The sequence below is a fragment of the Dasypus novemcinctus genome, unplaced genomic scaffold (genome assembly GCF_030445035.2).
Source record: "Dasypus novemcinctus isolate mDasNov1 unplaced genomic scaffold, mDasNov1.1.hap2 scaffold_215, whole genome shotgun sequence".
Taxonomy (NCBI): Eukaryota; Metazoa; Chordata; class Mammalia; order Cingulata; family Dasypodidae; genus Dasypus; species Dasypus novemcinctus.
Genome location: NW_026688187.1, coordinates 101,187 through 122,675, shown reverse-complemented (window position 1 = coordinate 122,675; position 21,489 = coordinate 101,187). Strand labels below are relative to the sequence as shown.

Genomic DNA, 21,489 nt, shown 5'->3' with positions numbered 1-21,489 from the left:
ACATTTTAGTTGAAATTGAAATTTTTTCACCACATTAAACTCAGGTGAAGATAGAATTAGTAAAGTGAATAGTAAGTCAGAAGAAATTATCTAGAATGTTGCATAGAAAACGAAAGGATGGAAAATATAGAATAGAGCATCAGAGATGTAGAACACCAGAAGGAGATTTAAAATAAGTTAAATTGAAATACAGGAAGAGTGTATTTGTGAGAGGGAGAGATTGAGAGAAAAAGAGAAGCATAGACAATACACAAAAAAAATATGGGCTAAGAATTATCCAAAACTAATGAAAGACACCATCCATAGAGTGAATAAGTCCAGCCAAACTTGAGCAGGACATATGAAAAGGAATTCACTTGTAAATACATCATAGATATGATAAACATTTTTAGTGTTCACCAATATTTCTGCTTCTCCTATTCCGGGAAATATTAGTGCTTCCTTACCTGTTGGTAGCTAAGCATAACTATGTGATCTAGTTTAGCCAATGAAGTGTAAGAAGTAATGGTGTATGTCATGTCCAGGTGGAAACATTTATGAGCCAGTATCTGCTCTGCACAGTAAATAGCAAAGCCCTGTATTGAATTGGTGACATAATAAGATGGTAGGACAATCAACTGATGAATGGATAAACAAGTTGTAGTGTATTTACATGATGGAATATTTTGCAGTTGCAAGAAGAAATGAAGTCATAAAGTATATGAAAACATGGATGAACCCAGAGGACATTATGTTGAATGAAGCAAGACAGACACAAAAGGAAAAACACTGTATGATTGTGCCATTATGAACAAAATATTAATATATTGTGTAACATATTGTATGATTACATTTATATAAAATGCAAATATAAGTCAATTTATAAAAAAGAAATTAGATTAGTGGTTATGTAGGACGGGGGAAGGCATGCTAAAGGGTGTGGAGTTTTTCTTTTTGGAGTATTGAAATGGTTCTAAAATTTTTTGTGGTGATGAATGCACAACATTGTGATTACACTAAAAGCCATTGATTATACACTTTGGATAGATTGTATGGTATGTGACTATATCTCAATAAAATTCCTTAAGAAATAATAATTATGCAGGAATAGCCAGAAATTGCAGCTATGTACAGCAGGGGAAACATAGAGATTGAGAAGTGAAAATTTTTCTTGTTTATTTGTCTGGGGTTTTTTTTGTTTATTATTATTATTATTGAAAAAATGAAAATGCTCTAATAATGATTGAAGTGATTAATGTACAACTGTGTGATTATATCAAATACCATTGATTGTACACTCTGATGAATTGTATGCTTTATTAATATGAACCAATAAAATTGGTTTCTCTTTTAAAAAAAGATGGTAGGCCATCCAGTAGCCTCAGTTGTATAGTTATGCTGAGCAGAGTTCTCTGATGAACTGAGTAAAACATGTTATATAAGGAATAAGTAAACTTTTAAGTTTCAGATATTTGGGAGCTATTTGATACTACAACATAACCCAGCTTATTCTTAATGATATGGGAAACAGACTTGGCCCAGTGGTTAGGGCATCCGCCTACCACATGGGAGGTCCGCGGTTCAAAACCCAGGCCTGCTTGACCCGTGTGGAGCTGGCCCATGCGCAGTGCTGATGCACGCAAGGAGTACCCTGCCGCGCAGGGGTGTCCCCTGCGTAGGGGAGCCCCACGCACAAGGAGTGCGCCCCATAAGGAGAGCCGCCCAGCGCAAAAGAAAGTGCAGCCTGCCAAGGAATGGCGCCGCCCACACTTCCTGTGCCGCTGACGACAACAGAAGCAGACAAAGAAACAAGACGCAGCAAATAGACACAAAGAACAGACAACTGGGGAAGGGGGGGGATTTAAATAAATAAATAAATCTTTAAAAAAATAATAATAATAATAATAATGTGACAATTGAAGAAAATAGCCTAGAATAAAACTTTTAAGACAGGAAATTAATGCACGTTACCCTCCAATTGAGCAACACCTATTCTAACATAAATCCTCAAGAATGACAATAGAAGCCAGTATACAGTTGAATGGAGCCTTAAATGTGCTGGAAAAAAACAATGCCAACCTAAAATTCTATGCCCAAGAACACTCTGTTTAAAGAATAAGAGCCTCACTTCTGGGAGTCTCCTTCAAAGATGGACAGGTAAAATATGAAATGACTAATGCAGGACCATTTGTTATAGCAAAAGACCAATGATCATAAAGTGACTGATGAAATAAATAAGGTACATCCATAAAATAGATTACTAACATGGGAAGCAGATGTGGCTCAAGCGATTGAGTTCCTACCTACCCCGTGGGAGGACCCAGGTTCTGTTTCCAGTGCCTCCTAAAGAAGATGAGCAACACAGCAAGCTGATGCGACAGGCTGGAGTTGCAAGCTGACACAACAATATGACACAACAAGAGACACAAGGACAAAAACATACTGAGAGACACAACAAAACAGGGAGCGGACGTGGCTTAAGCGATTAGGTGCCCTCTCCCACATGGGAGGTCTGTGGTTCAGTTTCTGGTGCCTCCTAAAAAGGTCAGCACACAACAAACAGATGCAGCAAATGCAAACATTGAGGGAGTGGGGAGAAATAAATAAATTAAATTAATCTTTAAAAAATTAGATTACTAAAATATAATGAAGAGAGTGGAGAAGTATCATTTCCATTTAGCATGTAAAAAACCATGATAGAACTTTGCTCCCAACCTAACAATGAGAAAAGGATGGATTGTCTCCAAATCATAAATTTTGATGCCCATTAAAGAGTTCAAGAAAGGCAAAAAAGAACTAAAAACAAAAGTGTGAAAGATAGGGAGAAATATCAACCAACTGGAATTATGCACCATATTTTTAATTAAAGTCAAAATCAAAAAATTTTAAAGTGTAGGACAATTGGAATATTGTGGACTTTGAGTAAAAATTTGACAACTTTAAGAAGTTGCTGTTGATTTTTTACATGTGAATAATGGCATTGTAATTAAGTTTTTTAGAAAACAGTCCTTATCTTTTAGAGCTACTAACTGAAAAATTTAGTGATGAAATTGCATGATGTCTAGAATTTGATTCAAACTAATGTGGGGAAGACAGAAAATAGGGATATAGATTGAAAGAAGATTGTCCAAGTATTGATAATTTTTAAAGCTGCATGATATATCCATCAAGTTCATTATAATAGTCTCTCTACTTTTGTAATAAAAGGTTGAGCATTGTTTTATCATATGAAAGCAAAAAGGAAAAATAAAATAATCTTTTCAATGATCGTATTGCCTGAGTATAGCACTATAACAACAAAGCTACTGTGTCTGATCCTAGGGTGCTGGCACCCCTACTGAGAAGATGGAAGAATGCTTCTGGGATACATGAATGGTTCATACAATTGTTTATTGCAGGAAGGTTGCTAATGGAGACCTGGTTAGCAAGGCAGCAGTTGGGCCCAGGCAGAGGTTTAACAGCAGTTTGCATAGGCAAAGCACAAAGTAGGCATTTAGCCAGAGGGAAAGTGAATCACAAGACTTGGGAGGTATCCTGAAGAATATATATTCTTTCTAGCAACACAATAATTAAAATTTATGCTTGTTTTTTACTATATACCAAGCACAGTTCTAGGAGCCTCACATGTTTTAATATTGACTATATTATCCTCATTTTTAAAATGCAAGAACTAAAGTCAGGAGAGATTTAATGTGCTCAATTTCCTTTAGCTAGAGCTCTTTAGGATTTAAACTAGGGCAATCTGGCTTCTAAAAGGAAGAACTTTATCACTGTTGATGGGAACCCCCACTGTTGGGAATTGAATCATGTCCCCTGTAGCATAATGAAAAACTTGGCAGGTCTTTGTTCCCAGCTCCTGGAGGAACTTGGGAGGTAGCCTATGGTCCTGTGAGTGTGAACTCATTTGTGAAATAGGATTTTCAAGCATCTTTTAAGAGGAGGCCACACAGAATCAGGGTGGGCCTTAAGAGGAGACAGATTGCCATGTGGCAAAGGCAGCGACCGAGCCACAACCAGAATGCTGCAAATTTCAGAGAAAACATGACCTGCCATTACCTTGATGTTGGACCTCCAACCTCCAGATCTGTGAGACAATAAATTTCTGTTGTTAAAGACAACCAGTCTGTGGTATTTATCATAGCAACTCTGGCAGACTAAGACAATCATTAAGCTATGCTTCCTTCCTAAAATAAAAGTCAATACTTTGGGGCAGCGGCTGTGGCTCAATCAGTTGGGCTCATGTCTACCATATGGGAGGCCCTGGGTTCGCGTCCCGGGGACTCTTGTGAAGACAGGCTCGTCCACACACTGCAGAGAGCGCCAGCCCGGGCACCATGGAGTGCCACTGGCCCACAAGCACCACGGAAAGCCAACTCAGCAAGGTGATGCAACAATAAGGGAGACAAGCAGAAACGCAAGAGAGCACACAGTGAATGGACACAGAAAGCAGACAGCAAGCAAGCTGCAAGGGGGGAGGGGATAAATAAAATTAAAAATAAATACAGACACAGAAGAACGCACAGCGAATGGACACAGAGAACAGAAGGCAAGCAAAAAGCTGCGGGGGGGGGCGAGTTAAAAAAAAAGTCAAGACTTTGCTCTGCAAATAATATCATATCAAAATATGTATAATAAAAAATTCCTGAAAATATAAAGAGATATTCACAGAAAAATAAGAGTAATGGGAAATTTGAACTATTTCTCAGGCTTTGATAGAGGAAAGAAATGAATTTAAAATAAGTGATCCTATAGATTAGTGACACATACTAAACAGGTATATATCATTCACAGGTATATGTGACACATTATATAGACATCACTAATAATACGAAGGATTAGAGTAGACTTACTGATATTCTATTCATGAACTATCGTGATTAGTAATCGAAGAAAATGTGGCATTGGTGTGGAGAAAGTGGCCATGGTATCTGCTGGGAGTAGGGAGTGAGAGGAAGACATGAGATGTGGGGGTGTTTTCAGGTCTTGGAGTTGTCCTGGGTGGTGCTGCAGGGACAGTTTCCGGACATTATATGTCCTCCCATGGCCCACTGGGTGGATTGTGGAGGAGTGTGGGCTATGATGTGGACCATTGACCATGAGGCGCAGCGGTGCTCAGAGATGTATTCACCAAATGCAATGAATATCTCATCATGATGGAGGAGATTGTTGTTATGGGGGGAGGAGTGGGATGAGGAGGGTGGGGGGTATATGGGGACCTCATAGTTTTTTAATGTAATATTAAAAAAATAAAGACAAAAAAAAGGAAAAAAAATAATATGAAGGATTGTAAGTAATAATTTCATTTCCAGAAAGCACGGCCTCAACATAAATCTTCCTTCCACACAGCGTTCTTCTCTTCCTCTCCCAGCTAAATTTAATTGTCCTGATGTGTGTGCCCACTGATGACACTTAGAGTTGACAATACTTAGACGTTTCAGAGCCCAGCCTCATAGGCAGCAAGTTTTATGGCCCAGAGAAGACTTCATTGTCACTACTGTGGCCTCAGTCCCCGGTCAACAACATCCCCCAGGGTCATCTTTGGTATTAAATAAACATTTGTGGGACAATTGGAAGAATGTCTAAACAAATTCCAAAAAAGTTGATATGAAAATGTCATCGTGTAATTTAGCATGTTTTTTAAATGGCAATCAAATCAGTAAAGAAAGAAAACATAATCCAGGACAAGATATTGGAAAAAAATAAAATGAAATTACATATCACTTCATGGCATACAGTAAAATAATTTACCCCTGTTCTTAGTATTTAAATAAGTCTAAAAATTATTAGAGGAAAATAAAGATGAAATAATTTATATAAAGTTGAAGTGGAGAAGACCTATCTTCACAAGTCTCTAGAAAGCAGAAATGAAAAAGGAACATTTTTATTAAATTTGACTACATTAATATTAGAAATGCCCATACATCTAAAATACTAGAAAAATAAGATGAAAACAAGAAACTGGGAGAAATATTTGCAGCATTATAAAAGGAAAAATTTAGTAAAAGCAAGTCTGCTGGGATTCAAATCTCACCTCTACTACTACACCTGGCTCACATTGGCAAGAGAGTTAACTTTGCTTAGCCTCAGTTTTCTCATCTGTTTTGTTGTTTGTTTGTTTTTTAGATAAAAAATATATATACGGGAAGCGGACTTGGCCCAGTGGTTAGGGCGTCCACCTACCACATGGGAGGTCCACAGTTCAAACCCCAGGCCTCCTTGACCCATGTGGAGCTGGCCCATGCGCAGTGCTGATGAGCACAAGGAGTGCCGGGCCATGCAGGGGTGTCCTGCGTGTAGGGGAGCTCCACGAGCAAGGAGTGCGCCCTGTAAGGAGAGCCGCCCAGCGCAAAAGAAAGTGCAGTCTGCCCAGGAATGGTGCTGCACACACGGAGAGCTGACACCACAAGATGATGCAACAAAAAGAAACACAGATTCCTGAGCCGCTGACAACAACAGAAGAGGACAAAGAAGAACACGCAGCAGATAGACACAGAGAACAGACAACTGAGGGGGGTGGGGAGGGAAGGAGAGAGAAATTTAAAATATATATATATATATAGCATCTATCTCATAGGACTGTTGTGAGAATTAAATGAGTTCATGTAAGTGAATGCAGTATAATTAAGTAGCAGCAATGGCAGTAGAAATAGGATAAAGTATTCTAATATAAATCACGACAAAAATTACAAACATCCTACATTGAAAAGGACAAATGCTAGGAGCAAGTAACTCACAAATGAAGGATTAAATTAGTTCACATGTACCAAATTTTGCCTACAAGCTGGCTAAGATTTTTAAAACTTGATAGAAAGCCTACATTGGTGAAGGTATCTGAAAACAAACAACTCTCATAAAATGTCAGTGGGACTAAATTTAGTGCAAACATTTCAGGAATTAATCTGTAGGTATTGAAAGCCTGAAAAATATTCATAATCCCGTAAAATAGCAATTCTACTAATAGAGTGTTACTAGGACAAAAACCATGAATACTCCTTACATTAAAATACAAGGAAATTCAGAGCAAAAACACTGAAAATAACTCAATGCCCAGCACAACAAGAGTTCGATCAGTATATTGAGTTTTGGTTATAAATGAAATAATTGGAAACAATTAAAATTTTCCCTATTGTCCTGACAATGTTCTATATTTCTGTAATATTGGAATTAAATATTTTAATGTGTAAAAGAAAGATAGTGATATAGAAAGATGCGCAAAATACATTGTTAATTTTTAAAAACAGATTACAAAATAACATGTACTGAATTTTCTCATCTCTGAGGGTCCATGTTTTTGTGTATAATAGCAAAATTGTTGTTTGAAAGGATATTTTTTTTGCAAGGCCACCATGGCCTTCACAGGGTAAATCCTGTAATGTAAGTCCAGTTCAGAAAGAAGCCGATGCTCTGAAACACCAGAGCTGTTGATTACCAAGGGCAGGACCAAGGTCATGTTAAGTAGAAGAATAAACCTTAGCAAAACAGCACTGAACAATAATGTTTCCTAGAAAATGAAAGGAATGCTTTGATGAAATGGCCTTGCTCCTTAAGTAACTAGTGAGGGGATTTCCTACAGCTTCTCTGGTAAGAAAAGAGCCTTTGTATGAGAACACTCATTTTCTCATCCTTTCGTTTGGAGCAAATGCTCCAATGGAGGTGTCTGCCTGCAGAGCCAGCAAGAAAGAACCTTCACTAGCACCTGGCCAGCGCTTGAGGAGCAGAAGCGGGGGGGGGGGGGGGGGGGGGGGTGAGGGGGGTCCCAAGGAGTGTTATGGGTCTGATGGATGAGCTCTAGGAGGAGAACAAAGAGCATGGAGGAGAGACATTTTTTGTTTCTTTGTTTGTTTGTTTTAAGATTTATTTATTTATTTATTTCTCTCCCCTTCCCCATCTCCCCCGCTCCCCCTCCCCCCACCAGTTGTCTGTTCTCTGTGTCTATTTGCTGCGTCGTTTTCTTTGTCCGCTTCTGTTGCCAGCGGCATGGGAATCTGTGTCTCTCTTTGTTGCGTCATCTTGTTGTGTCAGCTCTCCATGTGTGCAGCAGCCATTCCTGGGCAGGCTGACCTTTCTTTCGCGCTGGGCGGCTCTCCTTACGGGGCGCACTCCTTGTACGTGGGACTCCCCTACTCGGGGGACACCCCTGCGTGGCACGGCACTCCTTGCGTGTATCAGCACTGCACATGGGCCAGATCCACACGGGTCAAGGAGGCCCGGGGTTGGAACCATGGACCTCTCATGTGGTAGACGGACGCCCTAACCACTGGGCAAAGTCCGCTTCCCTGAGAGACCGTTTTAAGAAGTCTCAGGCTCTGGGCTGGAGGTTGAATTCTCTGCAGCCCAATCTCTAATGCCTACGCCATCTAGTGAATGGCTCAGGGGAAACCAGCCTACAAGGAGCAATAGAATGACGCATGAAAGAGAACATGTCCCCAGAGTGCACAAGCCTGGGATACTTCTCCAATAGCAGATCCTAGAAGGCAGAAAAGGACCAGTCTAGGACCCCAGCAAATCAGAAAACCAGGGCAGAGACTTTCTGTAACTGAGCCTATCAGTTAACACCTATAGGTAAGCGGCCTCTCATAACTGCAGGCACCTCTGCTCTAAGGTAGAGACCTGGTAGGAAAGGTGGGGTCAGCAGGCAAAGCCTCCCGAGCACTCAGTGCTGGGCAAGCCCTGAAGCAGCAGAACGGGGTGCATGGGACTGAAGGAGAGGAGCCAGAGAGAGGAGGCAGGTGCAAGATTACCTATGATCTGGCCACGGCTGATATCAGGGACTTCTGCCTCCGCCTATCATCACACACAGGTACACACACACACATATCCATTCCACACCCCAACAGCAGTGGCCCTGAGTATTTCACAGACAACTGACTCAACCACCTCTCAGTCATCCCATTCTCTCTCATGTAGATTACCTTCACATACCCACACACACACACACACCCCACATGTGCACACACTCACAAGCACACCCTAAGGGGACATACATGCATAAAACATAGAATCCCGATGGGACAATCTGCTACACCCAGAGGAAGAAGGGCCAGCCGGGCTGAGGGTGCCAGACCCAGCCGGGGTCAGCCGCTTGGCCTTCCGATGTGCTAGGATGGAACAGACGCTCCCCGAGAACAAAGGAGACCTCGGAGAGACTGAACCCTACTCAGCTCGCTGGGGCCGAGTACCGTTTCTCTGCAATGCCCATAACCAGTTGACGCCCACAGGGGAGGAACGACCAACTGCTGCGGCTCCTTTCCGGCCAAAAGCCCTGTGGCTTTGGCTCCCTGACCCAGGGGCCTTTCCCTTCACCGAGGTGATCACCCCCAGGAAAGCAAAGCAGCTCTTACCTTGAGCACCCACCACGGTGCAGAGGAGGAGAAAGCAGAGTCCCTGGAGAGGGAGGAGCCCCTTCAGAGCCATCCCGACACCCAAGTCACCGAAGTCACAGCTCCAGCTACCAAAAAACCCGGTGAGGAGGCAGCTGGGTTTGACAGGTTCCACTGCAGTGGGGGCGCTATATAGACCGTCCCCGACAGCCTCCCTGCGAGGGCCAATGGGGACACCCCGCACCACCTCAGATGCTATTGGAGGCTTCATCTGCTGCTGTGTGAAGCTCTAACACCAATCAGGCTCTGAACCTTACATATCTCCTTATATGTAGAGCACGGCCCTCTGACCTCATGCTTCCTTAGGCCCCCGGGAGCCGGGCGCCTGGGATGGGGGCTGGGGCGGAGAAGCTGTGGAAAGAAGAAAGACCTTCTCTCCCCACAGGGGTGCAACCTGGCTGATGAGAGCAGACGGCAAGCCCTCTCAGGTCTGTGCTCAGTTACCCTCATGCCTGTGGCCGGGAAAGATGCTTTTGGGGTCATCAGACTGTGCCTGGGCTCAGGGCCGAGGCATGAGGAGGCTTGGAATATGAGAAGAACTGCCAGATCAGCAGAAAGAGGGGCCCAGTGACAGGAATTCACAGGTGGACATGGAGGGCGCGAGGTGGGATCTTCAAGTTAGGGGTGGCGGCTTATAGGTCCCTCAGGAAGGTCTTCCACAATGGCCGGAGTGCCGAGGGGCTCGTAATACCAAGGAGCTTCGACCAAGTCTAACAACTCCCTCCTGGTCCCTCACGGATCTGGCTTAGCCCCTAAGGCCGCTCTGTCCAGCCCACACACGTCACCTGGGGCTGAGCCTTCCTTCCTCAGGGTGAGGACAGGCTGTGCTCCGGGGCCCAAGAGCAGGCGGCCTCACAGCCCAGGCCTCCTCGTCATCCCAAGCCTGTCACGGGGCTTCCCCCACTTTCTCATTTGCCAAGAAATGAGTTGGCTGATCCACCTGCACCACATCTCTTCTTGCCTTTCCCATTCCAGCCTTTTGGAATCTCTCTTCATTCACAGCTTGGCATAGGGTGAAAGCCTTCTTATCCTTGTCCTTGTATCTCCAACTCATGTACTCTCTCTCTTAACAAATATTGATTGTCATATTAGAGAAAGGAACAGAAGGAAACAAAAGTACCAAGTGCTCATAGGGTAAGAATTCTAATGCAGGTAAATTTTGTGAGCTACTGGACACGGCATAAGATACCGTCAGCGCTCCCCACAGCCAGCACCGACTAGGCATCTGCAGTACTGCACTGTATATTAGCTTGGTGCTGGGGCTGCTAATAAAACAATGAACGAAGATGCTGTCTCTGACATCATGGGGTTTACAATCTAGCTTGTGGTAACAGACATTATACAATTAGATATAAAATTGTTTCATGACAGAGGTGAAATAGCTCTTTTAAAAAAACAGTGACTAAGGCAAGGTTATAACATGGAGAAGAACCATAGGTAAGTTGAACCTAGTCAGGGGAAGCTTCTCTTTGGAAGGAATATTTAAGTTAACACCCTATGAGCAAGTTGGAATTTACTTTTCCAGACCAACATCCCCCATCCACAGCCCCTCCCTACAATCCTGTCATTCCTGGTGACTTCTTCCTCTCTGAATTTTTACCTATTTGAGTTCTATTCTTCTAGCTCTCACCCTGACTTCAACCATACGTGTCCTTGAAATTCATCCATACATCTGCTCCCTCAAATCTCTTATTCTACCTGAGCTAGAATGTGCGAGTTTTGGGGAAAGAAATATTAGATTACAAGGAGTTTACTTTAGCTCACTGGGGTATAAAGATCTAGAGCCAGGGTTCAGAAGGTCCAGAGTTCAAAAGAATTAAACAGATTTTATGGATCTTGTTGGGAACAGCAAACAAAAGCAAGAGGGACAGTGAAGCTATCTTCTCCATGGTCCATGTACCAAATGCTATGAGAAGCAATGCTACTCAATTGGCCCTAACATTTTCATGCTTCATTGTGAATCACTACTTCCCATAGATCTACAATTTGGTGCAGTAAGGAGAGTGGAGATTCGGGAAGTTCCAGCCAGTGGGGAGAAAGCCCATGGAACACAGAAGATACTAGAAGACAGAACACAGTTGTAGAATATGTACATCCTGTCCAGAAAGAAAAATAGATAACCAATGGAAATCCATCTGATGGAGGCACAACTGGGAACAGCACCTCCCCACAACTTGCAGACCAGTAACGTCATGACTCAGTCAGGCTGACCCACCAATGCCATCAACTGTAGAAGGTGCACCACTAGGAAAGGTTGTGCCTTCTTGCACTTGGCAGGCACCAAAGCCCAGAGGATTTGTAACTCAATGCTCTTCTTCCATTTGGGATAGTTTGGTGCTGTTTCAGCATCATACAGTTCTCTTTGTACCCCAGGCAATAGGTTGACAGCACAACCTTCCTGTTCCAGCTCACCCTCCATTGATTTCCTTACCCTCATTGTACCCACAGAGTTTGAGTGGGACCCTAATTGTATTCATTCCATTCATGAGTCCCCTTAACATTCAGACCAAGTTTCATCAGCTCGGTAGCCCTTATGCAGATAGCCATTAGAGACCATGTCACTAAGAAAGGATACCTGGCAGCCATGGGAAATAAATGGGATATTGAGCAAACACAATTCATGCTGTAATGAAAGCTATTTTACCCATCCCTTAAAAATGTTTCCAGTGGGAAACATCTCCTTGCCCCCATGGCCAATACCTCAGCTTCCCACTATTACATATTAAACAGCCCCACAGTCACTTTAAGTCACAAAACACAGTTCTGGTGCAGTAATTAGAATGTGTCCGGGCAGAAGGCCCCTTCAACTCAGTCTGGAGTGCGCCCTGCCCTGGGCCTTACACTTTATAGAGCACCAGTCTGGAGGACCCCAGCCAGCCCTTCGTGCAGGGTGAGGAGTCCATGGGACAAGTGGGCAAACCCCGCCCCCCATGGAGCCCATGGAAGCCCCCTCTAGACCACCTCTGGGTTCTCAGAACCTGAGAAGCCCCTGCCCAATGGAGCCCATGCTACCCCCCTTCTAGACCAATGGACCCTAGCCCGCTTCCAGGACCTGCATGGCCTCATCCCCAAGACCTTCCTCCCAAGAGCAGACCAGCCCTAGTGCTGAGCGGTGGGTGAGGCCTGCCGTTGACCATGGGAAGAGGCTTCTCAAAGGGTGGCCCATCCAAAGGCAGCATCAGCCTTACCCGGGAGCTTGTCAGATGAAAAGCCTCGGGTGCCATCTCAGACCTGCTGAACGCGAATCTGTGTTTTAACAAACCCTCCACATCATTCTTGAGCATGCCAAAGTCTGAGAGGCACTGGTTTTCCTGGAACAAGGACTGGAATGAACACATGCTCACAAGCAAGGCCCTGCTGTGTGGGAAGGTGTAGGAATTGGAAGAGGAGGGCAGGTCCCGGGCTGGCTCTCCCCGCAACAGGACATTCTGAACTTTCCATCCTCACATCCCCTGAGGAACCTAAACGGCGATGCTGGTAGCGTGTGGGGAGGGGGTCCTGGACTGTGAGAAAACCACCTCAGCCTTCAGCACTGAGACCCCAGAGGTGCCCAAAAGGTGGGGGTGGGCAAGGGTGGGCCTCAGGAAAGGTTTGAAAGACTCCACCCCCACCTACCTTCAAATAAAGGGAAGAGAGAGTGTGTTTATCCTGCTAACATCCTGAATTACTGGAAGAGAAAGCAGCGGGATCCAGCATGAGCAAGCCAGCAAGCAATTTTTTATGTGGTCATTCCCAAGAAATGTGAACAAGGGAAGAGGCTCTCGCATATCCGAGAATTAGGGCTTTTAAATATGAGGCACACGGTAGCTGGGCCTCCGTTTGAATTCCTGCCTGGGCCCACAAATGCCAGTCCAGACCGAGGGTCTAATCAAAAGCCTCGGTGTCCACCTAAAGGCAGGGCTTCTCCTCCATGCTTCCCCAGGCTAAGGCCTCAAGTGGGAAAGCGGGTTTTCTTGGGCTTTGTTTCCTTCTCCCCTGCTCGCTTGCTCCTCACTGACGAGCTGCCGTGCAGGGACAGAGGAGAGGTATGTCATCAGGGACGTTCGCCCCTGGCTGGGAGCCTGCCTGTTCTCTGAGGGCAATCTTCAGAGAGTCCACACCCAGTTTCCAGCCCTCTTCTCCAATAAGATGCATCTTTGTTCCACAATTCTTCCCAGTTCCTAGGAACCAAGCACTACCCTCCCTTGGACAGGACTCAAGGTCCCCTCTCCCACACTCGTCTCCTCTCCCACACAGGCTGCCTCTGGCCTCTGGTCCCAACACTCTCTAGCCGGTCCCAGCACAGCTGCCTCCATTCTACAGCCATGGTCAGCACCAGCTCAGTGAGGTCAGGGAGTCTCCCAGCCCTGCAAGCTCTCCATGTTGCTTAGGGGAAATGGCCTTGCCAGGTTTGAGATAAAGGATACGAAATTCCCCTACTTCTCCCCTCTGGGTGGGGAGAAGAACTCCCTGCATTGCAACAAATGTCTGTAAAAAAAAAAATTCTTCATAAATCACTCCTCCCTTTAAAGTCCGTGACCTGCTTAAGAGGCACCAGTGGCATGGAACATGTCTAATTTGTTTCCTTTGGAAATTCTGCATTATAGGTCTGGCTTCAAATTTCATTTTGATGTCTTGGTAGAAATTTCAGTTTTAACATTCTACACCAGAAGCATAACAAGAGCCATCGGAGGCACCAAAGACAACAATGGAATTGCCTCTGCAAGGACGGGTAAGCCTGACAAGGCCCTTACAGGCCAGCATGATGGTCTGGGCTCCAGAAAGGCTTGTGGTCACTTCTGGTCTGCATGGAAGGTCCGCCTCTGTTGTAAAGATGGGTGTGTCAGCTTGCAGAGCATGAGGCTCTTCAACCGTCCAACTAACTACCCACTTCTCCTAATCACTAAGTAGATTTTAATAATTTCATCCCAACCCCTCCTCCAGCCTTGTGGATTAGTTACAAAATGCTTAAATCATATTCAGGAAATATCCAGCCCATCCAACAGTTGCATTTTCTACTGTAAACTAATAAAAATTAGTCTTCTGATTGAAAATTTAAATCATTTTTTAAAAAGTCACAGTCAGTAAATATCTCATGTTGTTTAAAATAAGAATGTGTTAAGAGTTAGCTTCTAGGGAAGTGGATGTGACTCAAGTGATTGGGCTTCCATCTGCCATATGGGAGGACTCAGGTTCAATCCCAGGGGCCTCCTGGTAAAAACAAAAAGGCTTGCCCACACAGCAAGCTGAGTACCCACACAAGTGCCCATGCAGTGAGCCAGTGCCCACACAGGTGAGTCACGCAGCAAGATGATGATGCAACAAAAGAGAGATGAAGGGGAGCAACAGAAACCAGGAACTGAGGTGAAGAAGCGCAGCAGAAACCAGGAACTGAAGTGGCACAAGTGACATGGAAACTCTTTCCATATCAGAGGTACCCAGGATTGAATCCTGGTGAATCGTATAGAAGAAAAAATGAGAAGAGAAGACAAAAAGAGATAGATACAGAAGATCACACAGTGAATGAACACAAGACAGCAAAAACCCGTAGGGTGGGGGGGAGAGAGAAGGAGGGGGAAAAAAGAGCCTCCATCATGGTAATAATTTATCAAGAAAGATCAGAGAGAAAAAGGAAGAAGAGAAGAATAAGGAGAAGGAGAAGGAGAAGGATGGAAGGGAAAATATCTCCATTTCCATATAATTAATGATACCATAAAAATCTTCTTCCAGGGAAACGGACTTGGCCCAGTGGTTAGGGCATCCGTCTACCACATGGGAGGTCCGTGGTTCAAACCCCGGGCCTCCTCGACCCGTGTGGAGCTGGCCATGCGCAGTGCTGATGCGCGCAAGGAGTGCCGCGCCACGCAGGGGTGTCCCCCACATAGGGGAGCCCCACGAGCAAGGAGTGCGCCCCGTAAGGAGAGCCGCCCAGCGTGAAAGAAAGTTCAACCTACCTAAGAATGGCGCCGCCCACACTTCCCCTGCCGCTGACAACAAAAGAAGCGGACAAAGAAACAAGACACAGCAAACAGACACAGAGAACAGACAACCGAGGGGGGGGGAATTAAATAAATAAATCTTTAAAAAAAAAAATCTTCTTTCATAAATTTTCTTTACAGTTCAGATTCTTTACCTGTAAAAGATACTCACAAAGGGAATTATTATTATTACATTTCCAGGAAGAGGATTTCTTAGTAGTCAAATGGAAAAAAAAAATTTTAAGTTTATCATATCACCATGTAGTAAATAAGAATTCATTGATTCTCCTCTTAATCACTCACCCTTTTAAAGGGGGAGAAAGAAAAACACGAATATAAGCCTACCTCCTTCATCCCACTCCAGGTCGAGGCCACTACCTCTTCCAGGGATGGCTGGAGTGGGGAGCATTTAAGCAAAGGAGACTGTTGGGTTGATGACCTCCCCTACCCCTACCCCTTCCTCTTTCTCTAGGCTCACTGCCAGCCCTCACTCATGTACACGTGGGATCTTATATAGTCCCTGCTTGGTTCTAGACTTCTGTTTTCTGAATATTCTAATGGCTAATTTTTTAAAAGATAATTCAAGGTCATACTGCAAATCTGCTCACTATGTCAGCACATTTGTCCAAAGTGTGGAAAAATCAGTTTCTCCTTGGGTGAGTCCAGGTAGCAAGTGTGCAGTTCGAAGGTTCGCCACAAGATAGCAGTGCTGGGAATAATAAATTCCTGGAAGCTAAAGGAACCAAAGTTTCATTGCCTATTTTATTTTTAAAAGGCCACTGTATTAGTTCGCCAAAAGAGATGATGATGTAAAGTACCAGAAGTCTGTTGGCTTTTTATATAAAGTATATTTATTTGGGGTAGAAGCTTACGGGCACAAGGCCATGAAGAGTAAGTGACTTCCCTCACCAAAATCTGTTGCCACTTGCTGGAGCAAGATGGCTGCCAATCTCTGCAAAGTTTCAGACTTCCTCTTCCTGGGTTCAGCTTTCCTCTTCCTCTTAAGACTCCATGGTCCCAGCTTCTTCCGATCTCAGCAGGAGGCTGGCAAAAGGCTGGTCTTTTTTCCCAGGGCTCGTCTCTTTCCAGGCTTAGCTTCTCTGCTTTCTCCACAAGGCCAGCTGGAAACTATCAGGCAACAGCTGGCTGGATTTCCCCCCTGGGCTCCAGCTTCAGAATTAAGCTCTCTGCTCTGCTGTGTCATTTTCTGTGCGAGTGTCTACCCACCAAAGGGGCGGGGACTCAATGTCCTACTGATGGGAACAAATCAAGCTCTAATCTTAATTTAATCAAGTAAACATAACCTTTGAATTTAATACAATCAAAGGACATCACGCCCAGAGGAACCGAGCAGCTTACAAACACAATATCTCCCTTTTGAAATTCATAAATAATATCAAACTGCCACAGTCACAATATCTATTTCATATTTAAGCATCCCTGAATGGTACATTGCCCAAGATATCATCCTTTCATTGTTTGAACTATGAAAGTAATTAATGAGGATAGAAATATAGATAGAAACTAAAGAAATGGATTAGATGGATGTGATGATTGATAAGCAGGCAGACAGAGGGACATGGATAGATAGATGATAGACAATTAAATAGATGATAGATGATTAGATAGATGATAGGTAGATAGATGGATAGATAGATATAGAATAACTATATAAAGGGCTTTTTAAATTTTCTTGATCCTTTTCTTTTATTGCTTTTCATTCTCTGTTAACTCCCTTTTTCACCAGAATCACTGAAAGATGCCTTGGTCGCCGAAGAGGTTATTACTACAGGAAATAGAGAAAGAAGGAATCAACATTCAGCTATGGCTCTCCAAATAAGATTTTTGGGTCCCAAGAAGAAAATTGTTTGAAAGCCTAGGATTCTCTAAATTTAAAATTTTGCCCTTTATTTATTGAGAGTTTGGTCTGGTAGGACTCAGAACACAATCGTATTATAAACCATAACTAAAGAAGATGCAAAGTATAATTAAAGTGAACAGCTCCAGAAAAGAAGAAGAAATAGAAGACTTTTGCTAGGGAGTGGTTTCAGGGTAGGAAGTAAAAGAGAGGCATGTAAAATAGAAAAGAGGGAAGCAGACTTGGCTCAATGGATAGATCGTCAGCCTACCACATGGGAGGTTTATGGTTCAAATCCAGGGCCTCCTTGACCCATGTGGAGCTGGTCCATGTGCAGTGCTGATGTGCACAAGGAGTGCCATGGCACACAGGGGTGTCCCCCATGTAGGGGAGCCCCACACGCAAGGAGTGCACCCCATAAGGAGAGACGCCCAGCACGAAAGAAAGTTCAGCCTGCCCAGGAGTGGCACCACACACACGGAGAGCTGACACAGCAAGTCGATGTGACAAAAGGAGACACAGATTCCCAGTGCCGCTGACAAGAACAGAAGTGGACACAGAAGAACACACAGTGAATGGACACAGAGAGCAGACAACTGGGGTGGGGGGTGGGGGGAAGGGGAGAAGAGAAATAAATAAAAATAAATCTTTAAAAAATAATAATAATAAAATAAAATAAAAGAGAAAGAGAAAGAGAAGGGGGCAGATGCTGCCTGAAACATCAGTGACCTCCTTCCCGATACCTCCTCAGAGCTCAGGCTAAGAGTGATGGAGACTGAAAACCCAGATGGGTTGGCAGGAGCCAAAAGCAGTAGGGGTGTGTGACCAATGTAGTCACAGCTGCCTCACACGGATTTCCATGGACCAGAGAGGTTCCCAAATGCTTCCCCAGAAAGGAGTCCTGGGATAAGTACACAGAGAAGGGCAAGGAGGGAATGTGAGATAGAGCATCCTGCCTCAGAAGCTGACTTTACCAAAACATGCTACCGCCCCATTCTTCAAGCTTCCTAAAGCTCGGTGTTCCCATAATGCACCCGTGCAGCCCACACAAACCCTCCCTGTGTCCCCCTCACCCTGGCTCTTGACATTTCTCTTCACAGCCCTCACAGAAATGGGAAGGAAGCATTGTCTCCCCTGCGGGGTCCCCACCAGGACTTAGAGACAGCCAGTTCCCCACCCCGCCCAGCCCCTGAGGTTCTCAGCAGGGCAAACCCTGCCAGCAGTGGTGAGTCAGCCTGTAGCCTTGCTCTGGACTTAATCAGATAAGGCTAAGTGGGCAGGATGTTTATGAATTTATCATTTGCCACATTTTCAACTAAAACCACACATGACTGTAACAGGAGGAAAATATTGTTATAGAAAGTTTTTAGTTCAGCAGCTTCTGAGTTAAATAAGAAGTGCAGCTGTGAAGTGCAGAAATAAATTTGTTCTTTTACTTAGGATAGGGTTTAATTGGCCTTAATATATGGTATAAAAATTTTTAAAAAAGAAAGAGAGACCCTGACCATAATCTTGAAGGATGATGATGTTGGGACAAAAATCAACTAAATAGCTGTGCAAAGTGAATCATCATAGAAAGATCCAGAAGCCAGTAAACTCTCTGAAAAAACTGGATATGAAACCAGGGCTCACTCACTGCCAGTGATCACGTTCTCAAGGCAAAACTGATTGGGAGAAATATGGCAGAACTGAGAGTTTGAACCAAAACTTGGAGAGTTGGTGGTTGTATTAGTCAGTCAAGGGGGTGGGGTGCTGATGCAAAATGCCAGAAATCGGTTGGTTTTTATAAAGGGTATTTATCTGGGGCAGAAGCTTACAGTTACCAGGCCATAAAGTATAAGTTACTTCCCTCACCAAAGTCTTTTGCTATGTGGTAGAGCAAGATAGCTGCCAATGTCTGCCAGGGTTCAGGCTTCCCGGGTTCCTCTCTTCCTGGGATTCATTTCTCTCTGGGCTCAGAGCCTCTGATTTCTCCACAAGGCTACCTGTAGACTATTAGGCAAATGGCTTGTGTCTCCTCTCAGGGCCTTCTCTCTTTCCTCACAACAAATCTCCTCTGTGTGCTTACTTCCCGGGGCTCTAGGTCAAGACTCCAGCATCAAAACTCCAACATCAAAACTCCAACTCTGTCCTTTGCCACACCTTTTATCTGTGAGTCCACACCCACCAAGGGGCAGAGACTCAACACCTTACTGATGTGGCCCAATCAAAGCCCTAATCATAATTTAATCACGCCCAGGTACAGACCAGTTTACAAACATAATCCAATATCTATTTTTGGAATTCATGAACCATATCAAACTACTGCAGTGGCTATGAATAATAACTAATAGCGGTAACTGATATTGACATTGCTTTCCTGAGGTGTCAGGCATTGCACAAATTGCATCATCACATACTCTCTATTAAACCTTACAACAATACTCTAAGATAACATTATTCCTTATAAACTCATGAGAAAGTAGAACTTTTCAGAGGTTAAGTAATCTCTTTTCTGGGAAAGTTAATAATTAAACGCACTTGCTTGAGGTACAGTCCCTCAGGGCCTATCAGAGGCAGAGTGACTGCGATATTCCTTGTGAATTTTTAAAAATTGCCTATACCACAATAAAAAGAAATTATTACTTGAGTTGTTTCACTAACACATTGGAGACCCACCTGTTTTAGTTTGCTAACGGTTGCTGGTAGCAATATACCAGAAATGTGTTGGCCTTTATCATGGGAATTTATTAGGTTAAAAGCTTAGAGTTCTGAGGCTGTGAAAAATGTCACAAGGCATCAAGTGAAGTTCCCTCCCTGAAAGTCAGCTGCTGGTGATCCTGGACTCCTGCCACAAGGCAAAGCACAACAGTGGCTCTACGTCCTCCCCCGGCCTGACTTTCTCCCCGAGCTCCACTGTGGGTGATCAGGCACATGGCTCATCTCTCCCCTATCCTCTGGGCCTCATCTACTTCAGCTTCTCAGAAGCCTCTTCTGTGCCTCTATGCTCCACTGATTCCAGCCTCCAATTTCTGGGACCTCTCTCTCAGTTTCTCAGAGTTTCTCTGTGTCTCTGCAGCTTTTTCCTGTGTGTCTCTGCATGCTTCTCCCATTTATAAAGAACTCCAGTGAGCAGATTACAACCCACCCTGAGCCATGTCCCACTGAAGTAATCCAGTCAAAAGGAAGGATCTTTAACTGAATCTAATCAAAAGGTCCCAAATACAGTAGGTTTACATGCACAGGAAATGGATTAGCTCTGAGGACATGATCTTCTGGGACCCACCCAGCTTCAAACTGTCATACCACCTCACCAATCTGAACCCCCTCTGTGGATAGTACGCAGCTTTAGTAAAAACTCTTTGACCAAGATGCACTACATCTTTAAGGCATGAAAGAGCAAGTTCATGAGCTGGCCCAGGTCCAGCCCATCACCTTGTTCAGGCTTTTGCAGAATTTGGCTCTAGCAACATTTAGCAAAGAGACTGGCACTAACTAACCTTCACTCATCCTTCCACAGGTCCAGACCATGATGCCCAGAGACTAGACCAGAACAAATCCACTGAATCAAAGACAGGTAGATTCTAACAGAACATGCAGCCATTTCCCTGCATTTGTCCCTTAAGATCTTGAACTTACTCCTACCCATCTCTCCTATCCTCCAGGGTAATCAGCCCTTCATTCTTGACCTCCTAGGCAAACCTCATCCCTGGATTTAGTGCTCCATGCCCAGGCCCCTTCGTGACCTTCTTGGCCTTTGGGTAAGAAATCATTTCATTGAATTGCTTCTTTTCCTCAACCCAAGAAGACAGCATATTCTTCTTAATAAAAATTCTTTTTTAATAAGGATCCATTACCCTTTATGTAATTATTGATAAAATCTAACCATCCATTGTGAATGAAACCACAGCCATGGTCAGAGGCAGGGATAGATCCCACTGGAGCCTGAAACTTGTGATATTTGAGGGGCCCTCTTTAAGTAAAGGGGCACAAAAGTCCTAATGGTAAATGCTAGGCTACTCCAATCTGCTCCAACGCAAGACTAAGTGTGGCACAAGGAAATTCTAAGTGGAAAGAGACAGCCGTCTTAACTGATTACATTTTTCTTACTTTTGCAAATTTTACAATAATGTATGCCCTTGTCAACACAGCATTAGGGCCCCTCCTAGGGCCTTTGAAGTGGCTGGTGCAAGGAAGAGGTCATGAAGTTTAAGTTCCATTAGCTTCGTGGTTATTCCACCTCTGATCAGAGCATATGTAACTAACACCAACGCAATTGAGTTCTTGTGGGAGGTGATTCTTAAGCCATATGAATACAAGATTAGTGCCACCAAGG

The 21,489-nt window shown here is 44.1% G+C and overlaps 1 protein-coding gene across 1 annotated transcript in view; it reads right to left on the bottom strand.

Annotated features, from left to right (window-relative positions):
• LOC131277645 (antigen WC1.1-like) overlaps positions 1-9,393 on the bottom strand; it is a 67,429-nt gene extending 58,036 nt beyond the window's left edge. Inside the window, exon 1 of the mRNA XM_058292684.1 lies at positions 9,321-9,393. Coding sequence (XP_058148667.1) covers positions 9,321-9,393 — 73 coding nt within the window. The remainder of the gene's footprint in view (positions 1-9,320) is intronic.
• Positions 9,394-21,489: the final 12,096 nt, after the last annotated feature.